The sequence below is a fragment of the Manis pentadactyla genome, chromosome 14, assembly GCF_030020395.1.
Source record: "Manis pentadactyla isolate mManPen7 chromosome 14, mManPen7.hap1, whole genome shotgun sequence".
Lineage (NCBI taxonomy): Eukaryota > Metazoa > Chordata > Mammalia > Pholidota > Manidae > Manis > Manis pentadactyla.
The window spans coordinates 3,662,453-3,686,626 of NC_080032.1; the positions used below are offsets into that span (position 1 = coordinate 3,662,453).

Below are 24,174 nucleotides of genomic sequence, written 5' to 3' on the forward strand. Positions count from 1 at the left end.
TCCTCCTTAAAATGCCAGCCCACCCTCCCCTTACTCTGTCACCAGAGAAAAAAAACAATTGTTCACATTTGTGAGAGTCTATTTCTGGGCTCTTTGTTGTGTTCCACTCACTGATCTCTGTATATTTACTGAGCTTTTGATCAAAGTTTTTAATTTTGAAGAAGTCTATTTTACCAGTTTTTTTCTTTTAATGTTTACACTTTCTGTTTCTCTAAAAAATCTTTGCCTGTTCTGAGGCTGTGAAGATCTGCCTCCCCGCCAGGAGCTCTGGGAGGGCAGAGTTCTCTTCCTGCTCTTCTCACTCAAGTCCAGCACAGAACCAGGCTCCCTAGGAGGTGTGAGGCTGTGTTCATGTGATGGAGCTGATGGGTTTGTCCTGAGGATTTAAGTATCATATCATATTTGAGGTACCTGATACACTGCCTGGCACATGCAGAATGGCGCAAACATTGGAGCAGCTTGAAGTTCAAATGCTGGTGTCCTTCCGGCTGCTAAGACAGGAGGCAGGCCGTGCTGTGCGAAGTCCCCAGTCCCAGCTCCTTGCCCCGGTCCTGCCTTTCCTGCCCGGAGTCCCTCTGAGAGCATTTGCCTCTGCAGAGGGCCTCAGAGAACCGTTCCAAGGGACAGGATACCCGAAAGTGTTCAGCAGCCAGGTACTACTTTAGCGATTTCTTCTTTAGGCCTCAGGACCACCGCAGAGTGATGAGGGGAGGCAAGGCCAGGGTGACCACTTCCACTTCCCACGGGTGAGGGGGCTGCAGCGCATCCCGCGAAGCCATCTGCTTCCGCAGTACCTTTTGGTCTTAGCTGCCGCTGGGCGCCAGTCGAGCAGAGAGCTCCTCTCCTGCTTAGTGGCACTGGGCCAGGCTGGGCCCTTGGCCTGTAGGCCTTCCCCAGGGTTGCTGGTGATTCAGGTGTCCCCCATCCGAGGCCTAGCTGAAGCACCTAGTCCTACACCCTGCCCTCTGGACACAGGTAACCCTTCTTCAGAAGGCCTGCTTAGCAGGAAGTCCCTGTATTTTGTATTTTACTGCATCTGTGTTGTCGCCAGTGTCTCTCTCCCACTCGGAGGTGTCCAGAGCAGGGATGGCTGGCCCCCCCACATTCCTTAGGGATGCCTGGATCCCAGCGTTCCGTGCCGTGTAAGCCATTCTCCTAGAGTTGTGTCCCTTGTGCAGTGGGGCCCAGACAGCCCTTACTTCCAGGTCCTGTCCCCCCTGCCGTGGTTTCAGTGTGATGCTGGGCAAGTACCCTCATCTCAGTCCTGCCTCGAAGGGGCTGGTGGCATGGGAATGAGAACCCACCGCAAAGCCCCTCTCGGATGCAGCCATTAGCACTTTCCAGGGAGGAATGTCCATGTGCCCGGATGGCGGCCGTGCTGCTGGCCTGGGCCGGGCCTGCTGGGGAGCTGACTGCTCGTGGCCCTGCGGGGCATGGAGGGCTGCATCTGGGATCTCAGACCTCTCTGGCAGAGACCCTCGGAGCGGGCTGTGGCAGTGGGAGGAGTTGGAGCAGAATTCTCTCCTGCTTTGCCTGGCTGGAAATGTCTGATTTCCTGAGTGATGTGACTGTGGACATATGTGCTTCTGCTGAATGCTGCCTTCCTCTATTTCTTTGTGGGAAAATGTTGAGGAGAAATGAATTCCAGACAATTTAGGCAGCATACTAAATTTCACACAGTAATTTGAGACAGCTCAGTTTACATAATTTAAAATGAGGCCAAGCCTTGCTGACAAAGGAAGAATTGAATCTAGTGAAGGAATCTGTATTGCAGAGACGTCTAAATTTCTACAGGCAGGAATCCTCCAGATTCCAAACATTGCACAGTGAAAGCCATAGCTTTCCAAGTGTGGTCAGGGTTCTTTGGGGTCTCTGTGGGGTTCATCATAATACCGAGGTATCATTTGCCTCTGCATTCTCTGGGAAGTACACAGGGGCATTTCCAAAAGCTACCTGATGTGAGATTGACTGTTAGTGGAAGGTGTGCTTGGGATTCTATCTTTTTTAAAAGTGTTTTTTAAATTGTGGTAAATTACACATAAAGTTTACCACTTTAACCACTTTTAAGTGCACACCTCAGTGTCATTAAATACATTATGTTTTGCTACTGTCACCACCATCCACCTCTAGAACTTTGTCATCTTCCCAAACTGACACTATGTCCCCATTAAATAGCAACTCCCCATCCGCATCCACCCACCCAGCCCCGGAACCTCGTTCTCCTCTCTGGATTCAACTAGGGACTTCCTATCAGTGGAATCATGTGGTGTTTGTCCTTTTGCTTCTGGCTTGTTTCACCGAGCTTAATGTCCTCAAAAGTTCACCCACGTGCCATGTGTCAGAATGTCTCCTTTTTATGGCCCAGTAATGTTCCTGGTGTGGATGGACCCCATTTGGTTTCTCCATTCTTCTGTTGATGGACATTTGGTTGTTCCCACCTCCTGGCTGTTGTGAGTGAAGCTGCTGTGCACATGGGTGTGCAAGTGTCTGTCTGAGCCCCTGCTTTCAGTTCTTTGGGACACAACCTAGGAGTGGAATTACTGGGTCATAGGGCAACCCTTGGGTTTAACCTTTTGAATATTGCTTGGGAATCTTATGTTTACAAAAGTTCTCAGTTTTAATTATAATAAAGTAAATGTTGATAGATATAACCCACATAAACAAGAGATCTTGTGGCCCTCATAATTTTAAGAGTCTGAAAGGGTTTGAGGATGAAAACATTTGAGAATTGCTGGAATCTTGGCATTGTGGCCTTGCTCTAAAGTGGTGAGGGCATGGATCATTTCAAAAAGTGTCAACAGCCCACTCACTAGCAAGAGCCTGCCTGGGTCTCCCATTTCACAGCCAGGAGACAGTCACCACAAGAGGAAGCTGGGACAGGACCCTGGTGAAGCCAGTGATGGGAAGAGGGGTAACTATTTTTGAGCAACTTTGTATGTGGCAGAAATTGTGCTGGATGCTTTTCAAAGGGACTTGGGAGAATATGGGCAGAAAGAAGAAGAATGTTGACCGACAAGCGGAGTAATGCCAGCGGGACCCATCCAAATCCCTGGCTGATATCCTCAGTGGCCGGCTGTGTGTTGGTGCCCGCCACACTGCCAAGTCTCGGCTCTGCGTGCTTTGTTTGCCACTCTGGCTCAGTCACCTGGAGAGTCACCTGGCACAAAATAGTGCTTGGTAAATACCTTGTGAATGAATGATTCACATGTGTTAACTCACAGGTTGATTGCTCTCAAAACTGCCTCTGCAGTACAGGTGAATCAGGGAGGGAGAGGACCTTCCCGGGGATACCAGAGAGCTGTTGACCCTCTGTTATAGACTTAAAGAATGGAGGGAGATCTTTGAGCGGTTCAGTTCATCAGGCGTTTAGTGAGTGCCTCCCTGTGCAGGGTGGGGGGTAAAAGTGTATCCCTGAACTTCCACTGCAGAACAGGGGAGCGCATACAATAGCCTGCCCTACCCCTTGTTTTTGTTTTTATTTCTGCATGTTGCTCTGCACATTTGTGGCGTATTCCTGTTTACTGCTGAGTAGTACCCCACTCTGTATTTATCCATCCAGTGTATTCCTTTACTTGTTTTGGACATGTGGGTTGTTTCCAGCTTTGGGCTGTTACAAATAAAATTACTCTGAATGGGTGTTTGTATGGACATGTACTTTCATTTCTCTTAGGTAGATACCTAACTGGATGACTGGATCATATGGTAGGGATACATTCAGCCTTTTGGAAACTGTCAGATTGTTTTCCAAAGTAATTGTATCATTTTACATTCTTACTAACAATGTAGGAGAATTCCAGTTGCATTACATACTTGTCAGCCCTTGGTATCATTCTTTTTAATTTTAGCCACTTTAATTAAAGTGTATAATGGTATCTCATTATGGCTTTAATTTGCACTTCCTGATGATGTTAAACATCTTTTTATGTGCTTATTTGCCATCTGTGTATCTTCTTTGGTTAAGTATCTATTAAAATCCTTGGCCCATTTTAAAAATTGGGTGGGTTGTTTTCCTGCTACTGAAATTTGAGTGTTCTTCATAAACTCTAGGTACAAGTCCTTTATCAGATACTCAATTTACAGATATTTTCTCTCCAGTATATGATTTGTTTTTTCATTCTTAATGGTGTCTTTGAAGAAGAAAAGTTCTCAATTTTCATGAAGTCTAATTTTTATGAACTTTTTCTTTTATGGATTGTACTTCTGGTCTATATAAGAAATCTTTGCCTAGCCCAGAGTCACAGAGACTTTCTCCTGTGTTTTTTTTTCTAGAAAGTTTTACAGTTGCAGGCTTTACATTTAGATCTCTGATCTATTCTGAGTTTGTTTTTGGTACAAGAAATAGGTATACAGTTGTCTCAGTACCATTTGTTGAAAGGTCGGTTCTCTCTCCAGGGAGTTACCTCTGCACCTTGTAACTCCGCGTGGGCGGTTTCTCTCCTCTGGTTCCCCAGTCCCGATGCTCATGCTTTGTCGCCTTGATGGGCGTACCTTTGTCATAAGTCCTGAAGGTACGTAAGTCTTCCTACTTTGTTCTTCTTTTTCAAAGTTACTTTGGGTGTTCTAAGTCCTTTTCATTTCCATATGAATCTTAGAGTCAGTTTGTCATTTTCTACAAAAAGACCCGCTGGAATATTGACTGGGATTGCATTGAATCTGTAGGTAGAATTGTCATCTTAACAATCCATGAACATGTCATATGTCCGCATAGGTTTAGGTCTTTAAAGAATTTGTCTTAGCAATATTCTGTAATTTTCAGTGTACAGGACTACACGTCTGTCTGTAGATTTATCCCTAAGTATTTCCTATTTTTGATGCTTTTGTTATGGTAATTTTTAATACTGAAATTTCTGGAAGAGTTTGTATAGAGTTGGTGTTATTTCTTCCTTAAATTTTTCATAGAATTTTCCAGTGAAGCTGTCTAGACCTGGATTTTTCTTTGTGGAAAGGTTTTTAATTTAAAGTTCAATTTCTTTTATAGCTGTAAAAGTATCTAGGCTATTGATTTCTTTCTGAGTGGCCTTTGGTGGTTTGTGCCTTTCAAGCAGTTTGTCCATTTCATCTAAGTTGTCAAACGTAGTAATATAAAGGCATCCATACAGTCCACCTGTTCTCTGCCTTTGGTATCCTTAATATTGCTGGAATCTGTAGTGATGACACCCCTCTTCTCGTAGAGGTATTTTGTGTTCTTTTTTTCCTGATTAGTCTGGCTAGGGGTTTATTCATGTTGATCCAAAAAGAAACAGCTTTTGTTTTCATGATTTTACCTGTTTCATCAATTCCCACTCCTGCCTTTATTATTTCTTTTCTGCTGTTTGCTTTGGGCTTCATTTGCTCTTCTGCTTCCCTTAAGGGGGAAGCTGAGGTCATGGATTTGAGATCTTTCTTCTTTACTGATACAAGAGTTTAATGTAGTAAATTTGCCTTAAGAATTGCCTTAGTTGCATTCCACAAGTTTTCATTAATTTAAAATTCTAATTTCCCTTTTCATTTCTGTGACCCATGGGCTATTTAAAAATATGTCAATTGTTTGCATATAGCTGGATGATTTTCCAGATTTCTTTCTGCTGTGAGCGTACTGTATGATTTGTGTCATTATAAATTTATTGAGACTTGTTTTATCTCAATAAATTTATTATTACATTTAATATTAATATCTATTATGGTAGATGTTACATATGCCAATGAAAATAATGTGTATTCTGCTCCTGCTGGGTGGAGAGTCCTGTAAACACTGGTGGGTCCGGCCGGGTGGTGGCGTTGCTCAGGGTGTCTGCGCCCATCCTGATTTTCTGTTCTCTCAGAGAGGGGTTGGAAGTCATTCTGAGTTTTTCTGGTGGCAGTTCTGGCAGGTTTTCCTCCATACTTCAAAGCTCTGCTGTGGATGCATAAGCATTCAGGATTATCATGTCCTTTGTCACTATTAAATGACCTTCATTCCTGGTGATGCCATTTGTTGTGAAGTCACTTTGTGTGATGTCACTCCCAGCTTCCTTTTGGTCAGTTAGTTAAATGTTTTTCTTTGATTTTCACCTATTTGTGTCCTTATTTTTAGCGGGTTTCTTTTAGGTGGTATATAGTGGGGTCTTGCTTTTTTACCTATGTGAGAAAGTCTGCCTTTTAATTGGAGTGTTTAAAGCACCCCGTAAGTTTATTGACTAGGCAGAATTAATGAAAATCTACTGTTTTGTCATTTGTTTTCGGTTTGTGCTCTCTGTTTCCCTTTCCCTTCTCTCCGCCTTCATTTGGGTTGCACACTGGCATTCCATTTTGTCTTCGTTGGCCGCTTCGCTCTCACGTGTATGTCAGTGTAGTGTGTTCATCCCGATCACGGTCCGCCTTCCGGTGGCAGGCCACTCGCCTGTGGTACGAGGCCTTAAAGCTGCTCTTCCTTCTCGGCTTTTGTGCTATTCTGTCCAAGTCTTACTTCTGCATGTTGTAGACCTCACAATATAGTATGCATGTTTTTGCTTTAAATAATTCTAGGGTGATAGCTTTTTCTTTTTTCTTTTCAGAACTTGAAAATATTGTCTTCCAGCGTGCATTGTTCTGGAAAGGTCCGCTGGCATCTTCTTGTTTTTCTGTGTGTAATATGTCTTTCTGTTTTGGCTGCTTTAAAATATTCTCTTTGTTGCTGGTTGTAAGCAATAGATTGTGCTGTGCCTTAGTTTTCTTTATATTTCCTGAGTTTGGGGTTTATTGAGCTACTTGGATCTGTGGGTTCATAGTTTTAATGAAATCGGGAAGTTCCTCAGCCACTTTTTCTTCAAACATTCGGTCTGTCCCCTCCAAGGGCATTCGGGTGCTTGAGGTTGTCCCACAGCAGGCATTTTTCCAGATTTTCCAGGTTTTCCAGGCATTTTTCTGTCTGTGATTTAGTTTAGAGAGAGTTTCTGCTGTTGTCTTCAAGTCTCAAAACTGATGCTTCATCCTGTCTGGTGTGGTTTTCATCTCAGGCAGTGGATGATTTCTTTTGTAAATCTTCCATATCTCTACTTAACATGTTTCATTTTTCCTCTAGCTTCTTGAGCATTTGCAGTATAGTTACAACTTTTAATGTCCTTGTCTATTCTATCATTTGTACTGTTTCCGAGTCAGTTTTAATTAACTGATTTTTTTTTCATCTTGTCTGTAATTTCCTGTTTCTTTGTATGTCTGGTGGTTTTATATTGAATGCCAGACTTTGTGAGTTTTACCTTTTTGGTTGCTGCATATTTTTTCATTCTTAACACTCTTATCCTTGAACTTGGTTCTGGGATGAGACTTGGAAATAATTTGATCCTTTCAGCTCTTATTTGTACTCTGTGTGAGGCAGGACTGAGCAGTGTTTAGTCTGGAGTTAATTTTTTCCCACTAATGTGGCAAAGGTCTTCTGAGTACTTGACTCAGTGGCCCATAAACAGGTCCCATCCACGGCCTGCTGAACTACGGTTTTTGTTCCGTCTTATCCTTCAGGCGGGCTCCTTGCCCGGCCTGGGGTGGTTTGCTGAGACCACGTACTGGGGGTGCTGTGCTCCACACCCGCGGGCCCCTCCGCAGATCTCTGGAGTCCGTCTCCAGCAGCTCTCTCTCCTCCGGGGCTGTGCAGGGCAAGGTCCTGCCAGTGCTCTGCTGCCTGACTTGGTTTCCCCCAATTTTCAACAGCGTCCACTCACCTCCAGGTGCCTCATGGGCCCCCCTGGAGCCCCTCTCCCTGCTCTGCAGCCTGGGAATGCCCTTCACCTCACCTCATGGGGTTCCTGACTCTCGGAGGTCACTGCCCTTTGTTGCCAGATGTCCACTGTCTGGAGAACTGATGTTTTCTTATATTTTGTCCTTTTTACTTTCTTCCAGTTGTTTCAGGTGGGTGGTTAAATCCATCCCTATGACGCCACCTTGGCTGAAAGCCTTATACAATGTAAAGCATTGCGACTTCTTCATCAGTGTTACGTGTTTTATGAAGGCTTTCCTTGTGGTTAGGTTGAATCGTTCCACCACAGTGTGTGGCGGGGATGGGGAAGAGCGAACACTGAGTCCACGGCCCCTTCCCCGGCCCTTGCTCCTGCCTCACCTGGGACCCGAGGACACTCAGGCTGGGCCTGGCCCTAAGGGGCACACGGGTGGGGCTGTGCCCGTCTGCCCCTCCCCACAGGGCCCTCTGGAGAGGTGCTCTGCTGCCATGCGGGCGCGGCGGCCTGCTTCCCTGCGTGGGGTTCAGGGAGGGCTCAGGCCTGGCGTCCACGTCCTGCCTGATTGGATGGGTCCATCTTCCTGACAGATCAGCCGTGACTGACTGACAGCTCTGTGCAGGCGCAGGTGCAGGGAGCCCCCTCGTCTGCCCGGTGCCGGTGGGCTGATGGTGGGGGAGGGGAGGCGACCGGAAGCCGCCCGTCTGTTTCTCTGTCCTGCGCCATCGGCTGCATGGCTGACTCTGCCCCTCACGCCTCACGGTTTTCCCCTGGTCCCGTGGTGTGCCTGCTTACCAGTCGCCCCCTCGGGTCCGGAGTCTGCAGACTGCCCTAAAGAATGAGGGAGGAGATACTTCCAGCTCTGCAGATGACGTAGTCCCTCTGGGAACCACGCGGCTCTGCTGATGCAGCTGGAGGCGGCCGTAGACCGACCGCACGTGCTGGCAGCCGACACACCCAGTAAGACTTTATGGGCAGGAGTGGGCCTGAGGCCTGTCATTTGCCAACCCCTGCCTCAGTTCACCTACTTTGCTGAGTTATTTAATATTTTTGTCTGGCCCCCCTATGATAATTGCTTCCAGAAACCATCACCAGTGATACCTTGCTTAAAACACAGATCTCAGTCATGTTGCTGTGGCTCCCTGCAGCGTACTAAGTAAAAGTCAGAATATCTTACCCTCCACACGCCCGCCCGTCATCCGGCCCTTGCATTTCTGATCTTATCTCCAGTGGTTCTCCGTCTGTCACTCAGACGCAGTCTGCTGACAAGCTCTTCTGTCCCGAGCCCTGCTTGTTCTGGGATGCCCTTCCTTTCCTGTGACATTACACATACCCTCTGACGCCATGGGCCTGTCTCAGGAACCCTGTTCACGTCCCACCTTCTTTGGGAAGCCTTCCAGAGCCCAGTGAGGGGGGCAGTTTCTCCTTCCTTCACACTGTTTGTGCACTCCTGTGTAGCGACCTCCATTTGCTGCCAGAAACCCAAGTGTGTGTGTGCCCGTGTGTATGTGTGGCCTCCGTATTGACCCAGAATCCCTCCAGAGGTGAGAGGTGTGCCCTCTTGGTTCTGTCTCATCTGTGGTCCAGGCAGAGCCTGACTTAGGCAGGAGCATGGTGTGTGTGTGAGGTGGCTCATAAGGAGCAGTGCCTCGCAGGGTGCACTGCTCTGGGGACACATGGCATTGTGGGCCCAGCTCTCAGCTGCTCCTCGGGGCTTACGTGCAGGCCAAGGAGAGATGGGCTGTGGGCAGGCTACCTGGGGTCTGGCCCAGGTTCATGGGGCCCTGGCAGTGGCAGGACCAGGCGGTGGCAGGCCTGGCCACTCCAGGTCTCTGCTACGCCTGCTGCTTCCTCAACGGCCTCTTGCCCTTTGGTTCCACAGAGCTGCGGTGCAACCCTGGGCAGTTTGCCTGTCGCAGTGGCGCCATCCAGTGCATCCCCCTCCCCTGGCAGTGTGACGGCTGGGTGACTTGTGAGGATGAGAGCGACGAAACCGACTGTCCAGGTGAGTGTATCAGGCAGGTGGACGCATGTGGCCCCCGCCTCACTGTTGTAGCTGTGTGCTTGTGCTTCTCACGAGGGGGCGATGGTATCAACCCATAACCTGTGCTCTGTCCCTGCACTGGGAGGTTGTTGGGAGCTGACCCCCTCCCGTCTGTGTGTCTCTTGTCTTTTTAAAAATAGATGCCTAACACTGGCAGATCCCAGAACTTGCAAGAGGCAGGGTCAGGGCTGTGCTGAGACAGACAGGCACCCAGGACGTGCACCTGCAGCCGTGCTGCCCTCTTGCCCCCTCACCTGGCTCTGGATGCAGGCACCTTTTGCAGCATAGCTAGAAGCCTGCTGAGGGTCATCTAGGCCTGGGCTGTGTCTGTGTCCTGCTCAGTCACTACTGATCTTTCATGTGGGGGTTTCCTCCTGGCGATGTGTGGGCTCCTAAAGATGTATGCAGATGTCACAGGGACTCCAAGTTGTTGGTTCTCTGCTGGGTTTCTGCCCTTGTGCCCTTGTGGAGTGTAACACACACAGGAGCAATGGTGCTCACTACAGCCCCGGTTCTGTACTGGGGTTAGGGCGCAAGGTGTAGGGTCTCACGTGCTCATGCGTGTGTGTGTGTGTGTGTGTGATGTACTGACATACATGTACATACACTGATTTGTCTAAGAACTCTATGTGGTTCTGAGAAAGCCCCAGAGAGGGGAAGGGTGTCTTATTCTAGCTTGAGAATCTCAGACCTAAATTCATTTGATCGGGCATTCAAATTTCTTCAGTCTGGCTTGGTTCTACTTTGCTAACCTAATTTATCACTATTTCCCCTTCAGTGGCTCTGCTGAGCTGCTGCTTGTGCCACCGCAGTAATAATTTCCTAGCCACATGCTTCCTTTGTGCCTTTCTCATTTCCTGGGATGCCCTTGTTCTGTTTCCATGTGTTCTGTGTCCTGTTTGTCCTTCAGGGCTTGGCTCAGATGATAGCACAGCAAGTGGGCATCTCTGGGCCCTCTGGCTTGAGGTTGGCTTCTGCCAGTACCTGCCTTTCCCTTTCTGACAGCATCTGAACTGCTGGTAATGCTCACTGTCACCAGTGCCCATGCTTGATGGTGCCTTCCAGCTTGTGAGCTCCCTAGGGGCAGAAGACCTGTCCTCCTGCTCAGTGGGACGTGGCCTAAGATGGGGTCCTTTGCAACATTCAGTAAATGAAAGAAGAGGTGTATTTCCTCTAGGCCAGGTGCTATGAGAAAACTGATTGACTCCAACCAGGGGGATCAGGTATAGCATCAAACAGAAGAAGACATTTGAGCTTGGGATATTCTTTGAGGGGCATTCCAAAATAAGCAGCAGAAGTGATCTGGTCAGATGCGTTTGGTGCAAGACGGCCATGTAGAGGGGCACCCCTGACCGCCCCCTGAACCTGTTCTTCCTTTACTGGGCTGTGCGTGTCTTTGGTTGAGGTGTTTGCCTTCCCACGTGAGTGTTTGAAAGGTGGCGGCCGGGCCAGGGGCCTCGGGATAGTCCAGTGTCTGGGAGCCCACCTCGTTGTTCCCTGGATCCCCGCCCAGAGAGCATGCCTTCCCGGTGCTCGGGATGCGGCTGCCCAGCGCTCAGTCAGCCCAGTGAATGCCAGCATCGTCGCTGGGGCTTCCTCGGGTCTCACGGGGTGAGGCTTAATATCCAGCCTCCTGTTGAATTTTCTGAGCAAAGGACCAAGTGATTCTTGGCTTGCTTTAAAATGGAAGCACCCTTTGGCTTAGTTACAGTTGTGTGTAATAACTGCCCCACTACAGGTACTGAGAACAGTGGCAGGCGCTCACGGGTCGCCTGTCCGCGCACCGCGGGCTTGCGGGAAGCAGTAACATGGTCCGGTTTCTCTTTTGGATCCTGTGCTCCAGCACAGAGGGCCACAGGTTCCGCTCAGCGCAGTGTTGACTTGAAGTGACATAGGTTGATGTATTTACCCCCAGACAGAAAAATAAAGTCTTTCTCACAGGAGCCTGGAGTTCTGAGGGAACCGCCCCAACCATTGAGGGCCTGAGGACGGCAAGCGTGTGCAGACTCGCTGAGGTGTGAGGGCCTGGGCCGCTCCGGGAGGGGGTGGGCCGAGGCCCTGTGGGCCCTCTGGGTTCACTCCTGGCTTCCCCTGACACCTGGCACTCAGTCCGCCCTGTGCTGTAGTGCCACGCCATTGGCCAGTGGGATAAGCATATTGATTTCTATTTGTTCTTCAAGTTGGGATTCTGAGAAATTTAAATTATCAAAATATACAAATAACAATGTAATATTTGTTTCTCACATTCCTGAATTAATTGCTGGAATTCTGTTGTATTTCTTTTAAAAGAAATTCATTTTTTTAAACATCATGAATATATTGGGAATGTAAGTTAGTTCAACCATTGTGGAAAGCAATATGCAGGTTCGTCAAAAAACTAAAATTAGAAATACCATTTGACCCAGTCATTCCATTCCTAGGAATGTTCCTGAAGAAAACAAAATATCTGATTCAAAAAGACACACGCACCCCTATATTTACCGCAGCACTATTTACAATAGCCAAGATATGGAAGCAACCTAAGTGTCCATCAGTAGATGAATGGATAAAGAAGGTGTGGTACATATACACAATGGATTATTATTCAGCCATAAAAAGAAAACAAATCCTACCATTTGCAACAACATGGATGGAGCTAGAGGGTATTATGCTCAGTGAAATAACCCAGGTGGAGAAAGACAAATATCAAATGATTTCCCCTATTTGTGGAGTATAAGAACAAAGCAAAACTGAAGGAACAAAACAGCAGCAAACTCATAGACCCCAAGAAGGGATTGGTGGTTACCAAAGGGGGGGGAGGGGGTTAAGGGGCACAATAATTTGCAATCACAATATAAGTAGGTCATGGGGACAGCAGTACAAGTAGTGACTCTGTAGCATTTTGCTGCCCTGACAGACAGTGACTGCAGTGGGGTGGTGAGGACTTGATAATCTGGGTGAATGTTGAAACCACAATGTTCATGTGAACCTTCATGAGATTGTATATCGATACTTTAAAAAAAACCATGAACGTAGGTACAGTATTCATTAACATTCTCCCTACCAGAAAAAAAAGAGAAAAAAAAGATGAAGAAAAATCTTTGTGTGCGAGGAGGGGTTTGCGGGTAGGGGTTAGCTGGTCGCCACCTTCTTGTATGGGGAGAGTCTACGTAAACTTTTGGGGAAACCCAGCCATGATCAGTGAGGCTGCTTTTCAGCATGAGCTTCTGGAGTGACAGCACAAGATTACTTCATTGCCCTGCTAAAAGACTGCTAAAATTACAATAAAAGAATATGAGAGAGAGAAAACCAGAGGGACGGAGGAAATGGGGGAAGGTATAAGGATAGATCAGTACTTTCAGCACGTTTTTGGAGAATAGGAGATGGATGGTACGCTGGAGTTAGTCCAGGCATTCAGGACTTGCCCTGCATTTCGGGGGCTGGAGGGCTGGAGCCGCACACGCAGACCCTGCGCCTGCAGGCCTCCGGATATTGTTTAGCTCGGAGAGCCTGCCCAAGATTTGGAAAGCAGGGGGAGGTAGAATCCTTCCTCTGCCAGTGTTGTGTGTGCTTAGGTGGAAGTGACTGTTTGCGGTGGCTCCCACCTGCCCACTGGCCGGCCAGCCATTGCAGGGCTGCCGAGCAGTTGTGACATGGCAACGTTTCTCTGCAGGTTTCTCTGCTGTGAAGGGCAGGAGAGGCTTCCCAGCTCTCTGCACTGCCACTGCCAAGGTGAAATCGGAGGAGGTGGCCCACATTACTTCTGTCCACACTCGAGCCCTTTCAGTTTGGAAGGCACCTAATGCCCTGAATTAAATCTCTTTTGTGGTTGAAATACCTAGCATGGTTTCAGTTCTCCTGACAGAACCATCTTTGATATAAAGGGGAACTAACAAAAGATGTGTACAAGTTTTAATGGGGCAAAATGTATTAAGCCCCATTAAAGGCAGCTTTATTAAGAGACAGTAAAGGAGACTTGAATAAATAGAGACAGGATGTTCTTGGCTAGGAAGACTCAGTATGATGAAGCTGCCGTTCTTATATCGATCTGTGGATTCAGTGCATCTCCAAAGGGTTTTCTGGGAAATGTGGCAAGTTAGTTCTAAAATGTCGGGAAGAATGAAGTCCTAAAAGTGTCAGGGTACTTTGGAGAAGAGGAGGAGCGGGCCCTTGCCTCCCAGTGTCGGTGCTTATGCTAGTTGGCTCAGGGAAGCACACACTGGCCAGGGGGACAGAAGAGCTGCCGGACACAGCCCTAAAAATCTTGACATATGGCAGAGGTGGAATTACATATCAGTGGGCAAGGGGTGGACCCTTCAGTACATAGTGCTGTGTCAGTCTGAAAAGAATGAAATTGAATCTCTATGTACATCTTACAGAAAAATCAGGTTCGCATTAATTAAAGAAAAACTTCTTGAAGACAGTATAGGAGAATACCTTTACCACCGTGATAGGAATTTTTTTTTTAGTCACAAAAAATGTTAATTCTAAAATTAAAATGATTGTTTTCACCAGATTAAAATTAAGATCTTCCCTGTATCAAAAAGTGCCAATAGAATGTGAACAGACAAGCCACAGAATGGGAAGGTATTTTCAGCACTCAAAGCTTGTAATTATAATTCAGCACATGTAAAGAACTCTTACAAATGGACAAAAGACAAACACATCAGAAAAATTAGCAAGGATGGTGGTTAAACATATAAAAAGATATCCAATCTCAGTAGTATTCTACGACTAGATGAGATACCATTTTACAGATCCTTAGATTGGCAAAAATTAAGATATCTGACAGAACCAAATGTTGGAGAGGATGTAGGTGTCCTGGAAATCTTTTCTGCTATTGGTGAGAAGGATAAACTCATGCACTCCCTTTGGACAACAGGCATTAACTTTAAAAGCTGAGCATTCTCATAGTGTACGATCCAGGATTTCCATTTGGGGAAACTGTAAAGAAATCTTTGCAGCACTAATATACATCCTGGAAATAGCCCCAAAGTCTGTGTCCACACGATGGAGTTTTATGGACCAGAAAAATGTTAAGTTCTCGCAGCTACATGAATGAATCCCAAAAACAAATAGGTAACAAAGGCAAGTGCCAAAAAGTACATACAGCACAATAAATACAAGCAAAACTGACCATTATCTTATTTACAGTTATATCCACCTGTGATGACCTAACAGAAAGAGGCAAAGCTGTGAGGCCCCAAGTTCAGGCCCCTCGTTTCTCCCTGGAGGGGAGACAGGAGTGGGGCTGGGAGCAAACCTGGAGGTTCAGCCCTACGGCTGCTGTTTGAGTTCTAGCACCACTGTATTTGGTTATTAGGTTTTATTTCTACATGTGTGTTTCATCTATTCTTGGAGTATTTCAGCTTTTTCTTTTTCTTTTTTAGAAAAGCCAATAGAAGGAGAATGAAAACTGACTTAGCATAGCAGAGAAACTGCAACCGTGGGCCTGCTTGAGAGAGAGAACACCAGGAAATGAGCCAGTTTGACAAGCAGCACCCCTGAAAGGCTTGGATGCCCTCAGTGCTGAGGCTGGCGAGCCTCTGGCGTGGGAGTGCAGCGAGAGCTGGTGGGGTTCTGGCCCCCTGCCCCCCGTCCTTCCTCCCTCTGCGTAGCTAGAAGGCTCTCTCTCCCACCAGCAGACGTGAAGCTTCTTTTCTAGGCCTACACTCTCCAGTTTGGTAGCTGTGAGTCACATGTGGCTACTGAGCCCTTGGGCTGTGGCTGCTTAGAACTAGATGTCCTACAAAGTGTAAAATACACATTGAATATCAAAGACTTAGTACAAAAAAATGTAAAGCACCCATTAATACTTTTTAATATTGAGTACATGTTGAAATGATAGTACTTAATATATTGGGTTATATTAAATTATTAAAATTACTATCTTGTTGAAATGTGGTCGCATTATATTTCTGTTAGACAACCCTCAGACTTAAAGTTGGCAAAGTAGGAGACGCCAGGCCCAGCAGAGGGGAACCATGCAGGTTGAAAGCTGAGGAATTAAGAGAAATTCTCTGTGGGAACAGGTGAGAGCCTCAGCCTGTCTTCTGCCCTGCTCCCCAGATGCCAGCAGCAGGTCTGCAGGATTACAGAGTTGTGACTGGGCCTCAGGCAGGCAGTTGAAGGAGTCTGTCCTGGGGAAATGGGCTCTCCCTGCAAGAGCTGGGGGAGGTGTCAACACCAGGGAGGGTTCCTGACCAAAGCTCTGGTCCCCCGCCGGATGCTCCCCAGAACCCACCAGCTCCTGGCTTCCTTGTGCTCACCGAGCCTCTGGTGAGCTGGCCCGCCTTCCTCTTCAGCACAAAGACAGCCAGTGCTCTGTAGACTCTGTGGGGAAACATCCATGAGGTGCTCACCAGGTTCTGGACGGAGCATCCTAGACCAAAAAGGCAAGGGCAGAGTGACCGAGGTGGTCAGCTCTGCCGTGTGTAGAAGGGTGGTTAAATGAGGCTCGCCTGAGCCGCGAGGGCCGCCACGCTGCCTCCACTTACTGGCTGGGCCCCTGGGCAAGATGCTTTTTAAATTTCATTGTCCTCATGTATAAGATGCCTACCACTTAGGGTTGCTGTGAGGCTCAAATAACACAGCACATATAAACTGCCTAGAATAGAACATGGTACAGAATAATTTTTAATGTATATTAGCAGTTATTTTATTCAGGGAGTAAAAGTAAGTTTTAAAAATATATTTAACATCAGCAAAATGGCAGTCTAGGAAACTCCATTTGAAGTTTGAAACCCTCATTTCCCCACAGATACATTAAAAAAGCAACTAGAGATTGGCTAAAATAACTTCACAAAACCTCTGGAAGACAGGTCTACAGCAACCACAGGAACACCCAGTCCAGAAAAAGCCACATTCAAATGATAGGAAGTGTGGCATTTTTACTTGCTTTGCTCCACCTCCTCTCTGCCCAGCATGCAAGGAATGTGACCCAAGGCTGGTCCCAAGGCTCAGAGTAAATCTTGCTAATTAGGGAAGGTCTTCCCCAACACAGAGCCAGTCTGCACAGACTGAGAGAGGTGACTTTCTCTTCAAATGCCTAGTTTTCAACAACAAAATCACAAGGCATTCAAAGGACCACAGGAAAACATGGCATCTTTAAAGGAATAAAATTTAGTGGCAGAAACTATCCCTGAAGAAACAAGGCATTGGACATCCTAGACAAGGGTTTAAAACTACTCTACTAAATTTGCTCAAAGAGCTAATATAAGCTCAAAGAATTAAAGGAAGTCAGAAAAACAACAGGTGAACAAAATGAGACCACCAACAAAGAGAAGGCGATTATTAAAAGGAACCAAAGAGAATCACTGTGACCTGATTGGAGAATCCATTAGAGGGGCTCAACAGTAGGCTCCAACAGGCAGAAGAGAGACTATGTGGACTTAAAAAAAGGACTTTTGAAATTATTGAGCCTTTGGGATAAAATGAATGAATGAAGGTGAAGGAGCTTTGGGCACTTACAGGATCACCCAAACCACAGAATGCGCTTTTTTTTTTTTTCTCAAGTGCATGTGGAAGATTCTCCAGGATAGGGAATATGTTAGGCCACAAAACAAGTCTTAATCAATTTTAAAGACTGAAATCATGCAAAGTATGTTTTCTAATCTAATGAAAGTAGAAATCTATAGGAGGAAAACTAGAAAATTCACCAATAATGGAAATTCAGCACACACTGAAGAAATCAGAAAGGAAATTAGAAAATATCTGGAGGGAAATGAAAATGAAAACACAGCATACCAAAACTGATAAGATCCAGTGAAAGCAGTGCTGAGGGAAATGTATAGCTGTAAACACGTACATTAAAAAAAGATGTCAAGTCAACAACCTAACTTTACACCTTAAAGAACTGGAAAAAGAACAAGCTAAACTCAAAGCTAGCAGAAGGAAGAAAGTAATAAAGATCACAACAGGTAAACAGAATAGAGAAAGCCAGTAAAACCAAAGATCAATAAAATTGGCAAACTTTAGTTAGATTGACTAAAGAAAGAACACCCAAATAAAAGAAACGAAAGTTGGGGCGTTACCAATTTTATAGAAATAAAAAGGATCGTAAGAGTACAATGAAGAATTGTATGCCCACAAACTAGATGGGCTAAATGAAACAAATTCTTAGAAGCAAGCTGCCAAAGGAAAATTACGGACTGATATCCCATGAAGATTCATGCAAAAATCCTGAACAAAGTACTAGTGGACAGTATTTAACAGCACATTAAAAGGAGTGCACACCATGGCCAAAAGGACTTAATCTTGGATGCAAGGATGGTCCAACAAACTAAAATCATTGTAATACACCCACTAACAGAGCAGGAGGGAAAACTGTGTGAGCATCTCATTGCAGCAAAAGCATTTGGCAGAATTAATCTTTCACAATAAAAACATTCAACAAACTAGAAAGAGAAGGAAACTACCAAAACATAATAAAGACCATATATGAAAAACCCACAGCCAACATCATACTCAGTGGTAAAAGACTGAAATCTTTTCCTCTAAGATCAGGAACAAGACAAGAATTTTGCCCCTTCTGTTCAACATAGTATTTGGAAGTTCTAGCCAGAGCAGTTAGACAAAATAAAGGCGGGAGAATTGGAAAGAAAGTAACATTTTTTTTCAATTTTTTAAATTATAAAATGTTTTTCTATGCGGGTGACATGATTCTTTATGTATGAAACCCTAAAGATCACACACACACACACACACACACACACACACACACACACACACAGATCATATGTTAGGGATAATGAAAGAATTCAGCAAAGTTGCAGGACAAAAACACGAAGTTGTGTTTTGTGTACTAACAGTAAACAACCCAAAAGGGAAATTAAGGAAACAATTTCATTGATATTAGCATCAAAAAGAATAAAATACTTAGGAATAAACTAATCAAGGAGTTGAAAGGCTCGTCCACTGAAAGCTTCAAATACTGTTGAAAGAAGTTAAGGAAGATACAAATAAATGAAAAGGCATCCCATGTTCATGGACTGGGAGATTTAGGAAGCTGTCAATACTACTGCCAAAATAGAAAACTCCATCCCAACATTCATATGAAATTTCAAAAGACTTCAAATAGTCAAATTATTCTTGAAGAAGAACAGAGTTGGAGATTTCTTGCTTCCTGACGCAGTAATCAAAACAGGATGGTACTTGGATAAAGGCAGTCATGTAGGCTAATGGAACAGAATAGTGAGCCCACGAGTAAATCTTCACATATATACGGTCAAATTATTTTACACAAGGATATCAAGACCACTGAATACAGAGGAAGGGCAGATTTTTTCAACTAATGGTGCTGGGAATGGACAGCCACATGTAAAAGAATACAGTTGAACCTTTACTTGACAATTGTACAAAAACTAACTCAAAGTGGATCAAAGATCTAAATGTAAGAGTTAAAATTATAAAACTCTTAGAAGAGAACATAGGAGAAAGCCTCATGATACTCTGTTTGGCAGTAATTTCTTTTATGTGATACCCAAACACAGCCAATGAAAGAATAGATAAATTGGGCTACATCAAAATTTAAAATGTGTACATTAAAGAAAACATTCAACAGTGAAAAGGCAACCTGTAGATTGGGAGAAAATATTTGCAAATCATGTATTTCATAAGGAACTAATACTCAGAATATATATAGAACTCTTAAAATTCAACAAAAATAATTTGATTAAAAGGGCAAAGGACTTGAATTTTAAAGATAAAGAGTGTGCATGAAAAGATGCTGCTATAAAAACAGCCATGCATCCTAACCAGTTGGAGAGGATGTGGGGAAATTGGAACCCTTAGGCACTGTTGATGGGAATGTAAAATGGTGCAGCCACTATGGAAAACAATATGGTAGTTTCTCAAAAAGCTAAAACGTTATATGATCCAGCAATTCCACCTGTGGTTATATGCTCAAAAGAACTGAAAGCAGGGTCTCTGAACTGTGCACTTTAAAAATGGCTAAAACTTTTATGTTATATATATTTTACCACGATGAAAAAAAATATGTATACACAGGTCTGTTTTCTAAACATGAACAGAATGCTCTGAAAAGGAATAATTAAGCAAGAAAGAGCTCTTACTAATTTAAAAAAAAGAGTCCAGAAGATCCAGTATCTGGTAAGAGTTGTTTTAAAGAAAACAGAAAAAAAAATGGGAGGGGAAGGAATTAGAAAAGTCACATAGCTTTGGATTAGAAAAGCACAATACTTTTTGAAAGACCTAGACATGATCCTTCTTACGTCACAACAGAGAGAATGCGGAGACCACCCCCCCCTGCAAAGCGGGAGGATCCCGTGCAGGGGTCTGGAGTTGCACCACGTGAGGGCGCACAGGGCAGGGCACCCCCCTCCACGGAGGGGCCAACTCCAGCTGTCTGGGTCACAGTTTCAGCTGTAGCTCTATTCAAGTTAACGCACAATTCGAAAATTCAGATAGTTTCTATAAGATTTGTTTAAACTCACACCGCCAGTGGGGCCTTGCCAGTTTCCCACTTCTCAGAAGAAAATTGTTGAAATGACTTTTTGTTTTACTCTTCTAAAAAAACTTTGCATGTCCTGTGTTAGTCTTCCTTTTAACAGCTTTGAGATGTCATTTATATACCATAAAATTCCCAGGCTTTAAAAGTGCACAAGTTGCTCTTGGTAAATTCAGAGTTCTACAGCTATGGCTGCAGTTGATTTTAGAGCATGTCTGTCACCCCAAAAAGGTCCCCATGTCTATATGCAGGTGCTCCTTGTGCCCTTCCCCAGGCCCAAGCAGCCACTTGTCTTTTTTTTTTTTTTTGTCTCTTACAGACCTGCTACTCTGGGCATTTCATATGGAATGAATCATGCAATTCTCGATCTTCTCTGTCTGGCTTCTTTCACTTAGAATGTATTTGAGGCTCATCCATGCTGCAGCAGGAATCAGTAGTAGTTCCTTTGCTCACCAAATATTCCACTATGGAAAATCCCACATGGCATTTATCCATTCGTTGTCTGATGGGCTTTTGAGTTGCTTCCACTTTGAACACAGTTGCTGTGAATATCACTGCACAAATGTTTGAGGGGATGTACGCTCCCACTTCTCTTGGGCACGTGCATAGGAGTGGGATTTCTGGGTCATGTTGTAAGTTTATGTTAAGTTTTTAAGAAATCGCCAAATTGTTTTCCATAGTGGCTGTAGATTGACATTTAAAAAAATGCCCATAGTGAGACGTCTTTCCTGATGTCCCCTCAATTGTAGACGTATTGTGAATTCTGTCAGTCATTTTGGAACCTTCTGTCTCCTGCGGCTCCTGACCACCCCACTCTGGCTTAGAGCCGGCAGAGCCTGTAGCCACCCTCCCCTGTCCACGTGGGGTCTCCGCTCACTGTCAGCGTGGGGGGATCAGTGGATTTCTCTCTTGTGGTGGGTCTCTGTCTCTCTGTCTGTCTGTCTGTCGTATTAGATCCTGTTTTCTGGTCTCCTGTTTGGTTGCCTTCCCTTGGTTAAGTGGTGTGCTGCCTCCTTCAGTAACTTCTACAGAAAAGGACCACAGCAGAGAAGTGTTTGATTGCCTGTTTTCATGTCTGAAAGTGCCTTTATTTGCCTTTCATACATGATTGATTTGGCGGGATTTAGAATTATAAGATGGAAGTAATTTTCCCTTATAATATTGAAGCTCTTATTCCGTTTTTACAAGCTTTCAACATTGCCAGTGCCATGATAGCTCCTGTTCCTTGAACATAACCTGTTTCTTTCTTCCTAGCAGCTTTGAGTGTGTTTTGGTACATTGTACTGGCCACTTGGCCAGTCTTTTAGAAACTCAAGCCTTTTGGTTTAGGGAATGAAACCACTAGCTTTCTTTTCCCTTCCAAGTTTAATCTGTCCAGTTCTCCAGGTCTCTCTTTTTGTGGAAATTTCTACTTGCACCACCTCTTTTAAGGAGTTTCCATTTTTGCTGTCAGGTTTGCATTTCTGAGAGAGCTTTTTAGTGGGTGTGGATGCGGGGATTGGTGTGGGCTACGGGCTCCTTAAAAGCATCCCATTCTTGGTTCATGGTATGCAGTACAGGGCTCTCAGTCGGCCAGTGCTCGTGGCATGTCGCTGTTGCTTGACTTCGTCTCTCCACACTCAGTTCCTCTGTGGTTTGGGTCTCTGCCTTTGATTTGAAGGCCCTCCCTTGAAGTAGGTGGCCTTTGCCAGTCTTTTGTATGTGGCAGGAGGGACTTGGAGCTCTGTACTCATGGACCTCCCTAGAGTAGAGGGCGAACTGGCTGGACTGTTGCACTGGAGATCTCCTATCCTTTGGGACCTTTTTCTTGGCCTGGCCAGGTTTTTCCACAAAGGAATGTTTCGTTTGGCCTGGAGGCTGGGGTTTTGGGAGCTCAGTGGAGGAAGAGGGGCTGGGAGTCAGCCCCCTCTCCCTTAGTACAGATCCCTGACTTCCAGCTGGACTGCTGTCCCCCCAAGCCCAGAGGCCACCTGCGTTACCTTGTCAACAAATCACCCATGGTCTCCTCGGGTCTGGGAGGAGCGGGGCAGCCTAATCACACCAGGGCAGGGGACGGGATCTGGGTGTGCCAGCTGCCTTCTGCCCGGGCTCAGGTGTGAAAGATTCCAGATCTACAGAGAAGGTGCAAGAACAAACAGTACAAGAAACAATCATATGGCCCTGACCTCACTCACCAACCGGTAGCAGTTTGCTATAATTGCTTTCTCTACGTGTTTTTTTCTGAACCCTTTGAGAGACTGATACTAATATCATGACATTTTATCTGTATGTCTGTCTTTCAAGAACAAGAACAATCCCCCAGCCACAATACACTTTTCATGTGCAAAAAGCTTACTACACACTATTCTTACATACAGTCCATATGGATAATTTTCCATGTCCCAAAAATGTCTTTCATAGGTTTTTTTTTTCTTTAAATCCAGGATTTATTGAAAGGTTACTATTGTATTTTCTTGCCACCTTGTTTTGTTCTTTAATCAAGAATTGTCCCCAGCTTTCTCTTTTTTTCCATTGATTTTACATGACATTGGCCTGTTTGAAGAGTCCAAGCCAGCTGTTTTATAGAATGTCCTTGAATTTGGACTGTTTGCTTATGATTAGATTCAGATGATACCTTTTTCCTAGCAGGTCATGAAGTGTCACATCGGGCACATGAAGTCAGTTTGTCCCATTATTGGTGATGTTAAGTCTAATCACTTGTGTGGTTAAGGTAATATCTGCCAGATTACAGAACTATTATAAATGTCTTTTTCCCCTTTTGTAATGAAAAGTAATCTGAATAAGTAATAAATAATCTGTGGACTGGCAATCTAGATGTTCTCCAACAACTGTAACACCAATTGTTTTAGCTTATATTGATGATTTGTGTCAGAAACAGTTATAATAGTGGTGGTTAAAAAATGTTGGTTTTGTACTTCTTCCCTCCACACTCCACTTAAATGATCCTTTGTAAAGCACCCTTTTCTTCTGGCCCTGCAAGATGTTCCGTGCTCATCTTGGACTTTGCCTGCCCTGGACCTGGAATCAGCCATTTCTCTAAGGAGCTCCCCACTTCAGTGAGGAATGGAACTTAGAAATCAAGATCTGAGTGTTAGCTGTGCTCAGTTATTTGGGTATCATTGCTTCTAAGCGCTTACAGTGTGATAAAGCTAGAAAACCTTTTTGTAAAATAAGTTCATATTTATTGATACCTCTGATTCTAAGCTATATTAGAGGTTTTCTTCTCTTCTCATATTTGTATCTTCCTTTTCCCATAGTAAGAACCCTTGTTTTCAACATTCTCTGTATATGTATCATTGGGCCAATCCTAAGGTAGTTTTAGAATTATTTGATTCTGTTTGTATTCAGTATTAGGACTATGCCTTCTCATTTATTTCATTTAATTTAAGATTTGTTATGGAGATAAAATTCATGTGCCATGAAGTTCACCCCTTTAAAGTGTACAATTTCATGATGTTTAGTATATTCTTAAGGTTGTATATAAAAACATACACTTTGGAAGTTCTATTTCCTTTTCCCTTTTCCCTGTTCCCACATCCTATAGGTAACTGATTCAATTAGTTCTGCTTATCTCTCCTGAAATTTTTTTGTTTTTTTTAAAAAATAAGCAAATATTTACATTTTTTATTTCCTCCTCTTTTTCTTTGACCCCTTCTTACATAAAAAAAAGTATTTTAGTGTGCATACTCTCTGCACTGTAATTTTTTTTTAATTTAACAAAATATCCTTGAGGTCACTGTGTATTAATTCATAAAGATCTTTTTCAGAGCTGTAATGCACTCCATCTGAGGGACATACCATAATTTATTTAATCAGTCTCCTGTGCATGGGCCTTTAGGTTGCTGCCATTAGTTTGCTGTTAAATATACTGCCCCCATACATAGCCCCCTGCATGTTTCCCTTCAAGTTGTTAGAAACGCACCTTCAGTGTAAATTCTTTTTTTTAAATTTTGTTATCATTAATATAAAATCACATGGACAACATTGTGGTTACTAGATTCCCCCCATTATCAAGTCCC

At 44.6% G+C, this 24,174-nt stretch overlaps 1 protein-coding gene across 2 annotated transcripts in view; it reads left to right on the forward strand.

The window, feature by feature from the left end:
• The window catches only part of DGCR2 (DiGeorge syndrome critical region gene 2), an 85,320-nt gene that overhangs the window by 25,581 nt on the left and 35,565 nt on the right, over positions 1–24,174 (forward strand). Inside the window, exon 2 of one of the 2 annotated variants that reach the window (XM_057492235.1) lies at positions 9,547–9,669. The exons of the other annotated variant lie outside the window; for it this stretch is intronic. Within the exon in view, the coding sequence (XP_057348218.1) occupies positions 9,547–9,669 (123 nt within the window). The remainder of the gene's footprint in view (positions 1–9,546; positions 9,670–24,174) is intronic. 2 annotated transcript variants of the gene reach the window in all.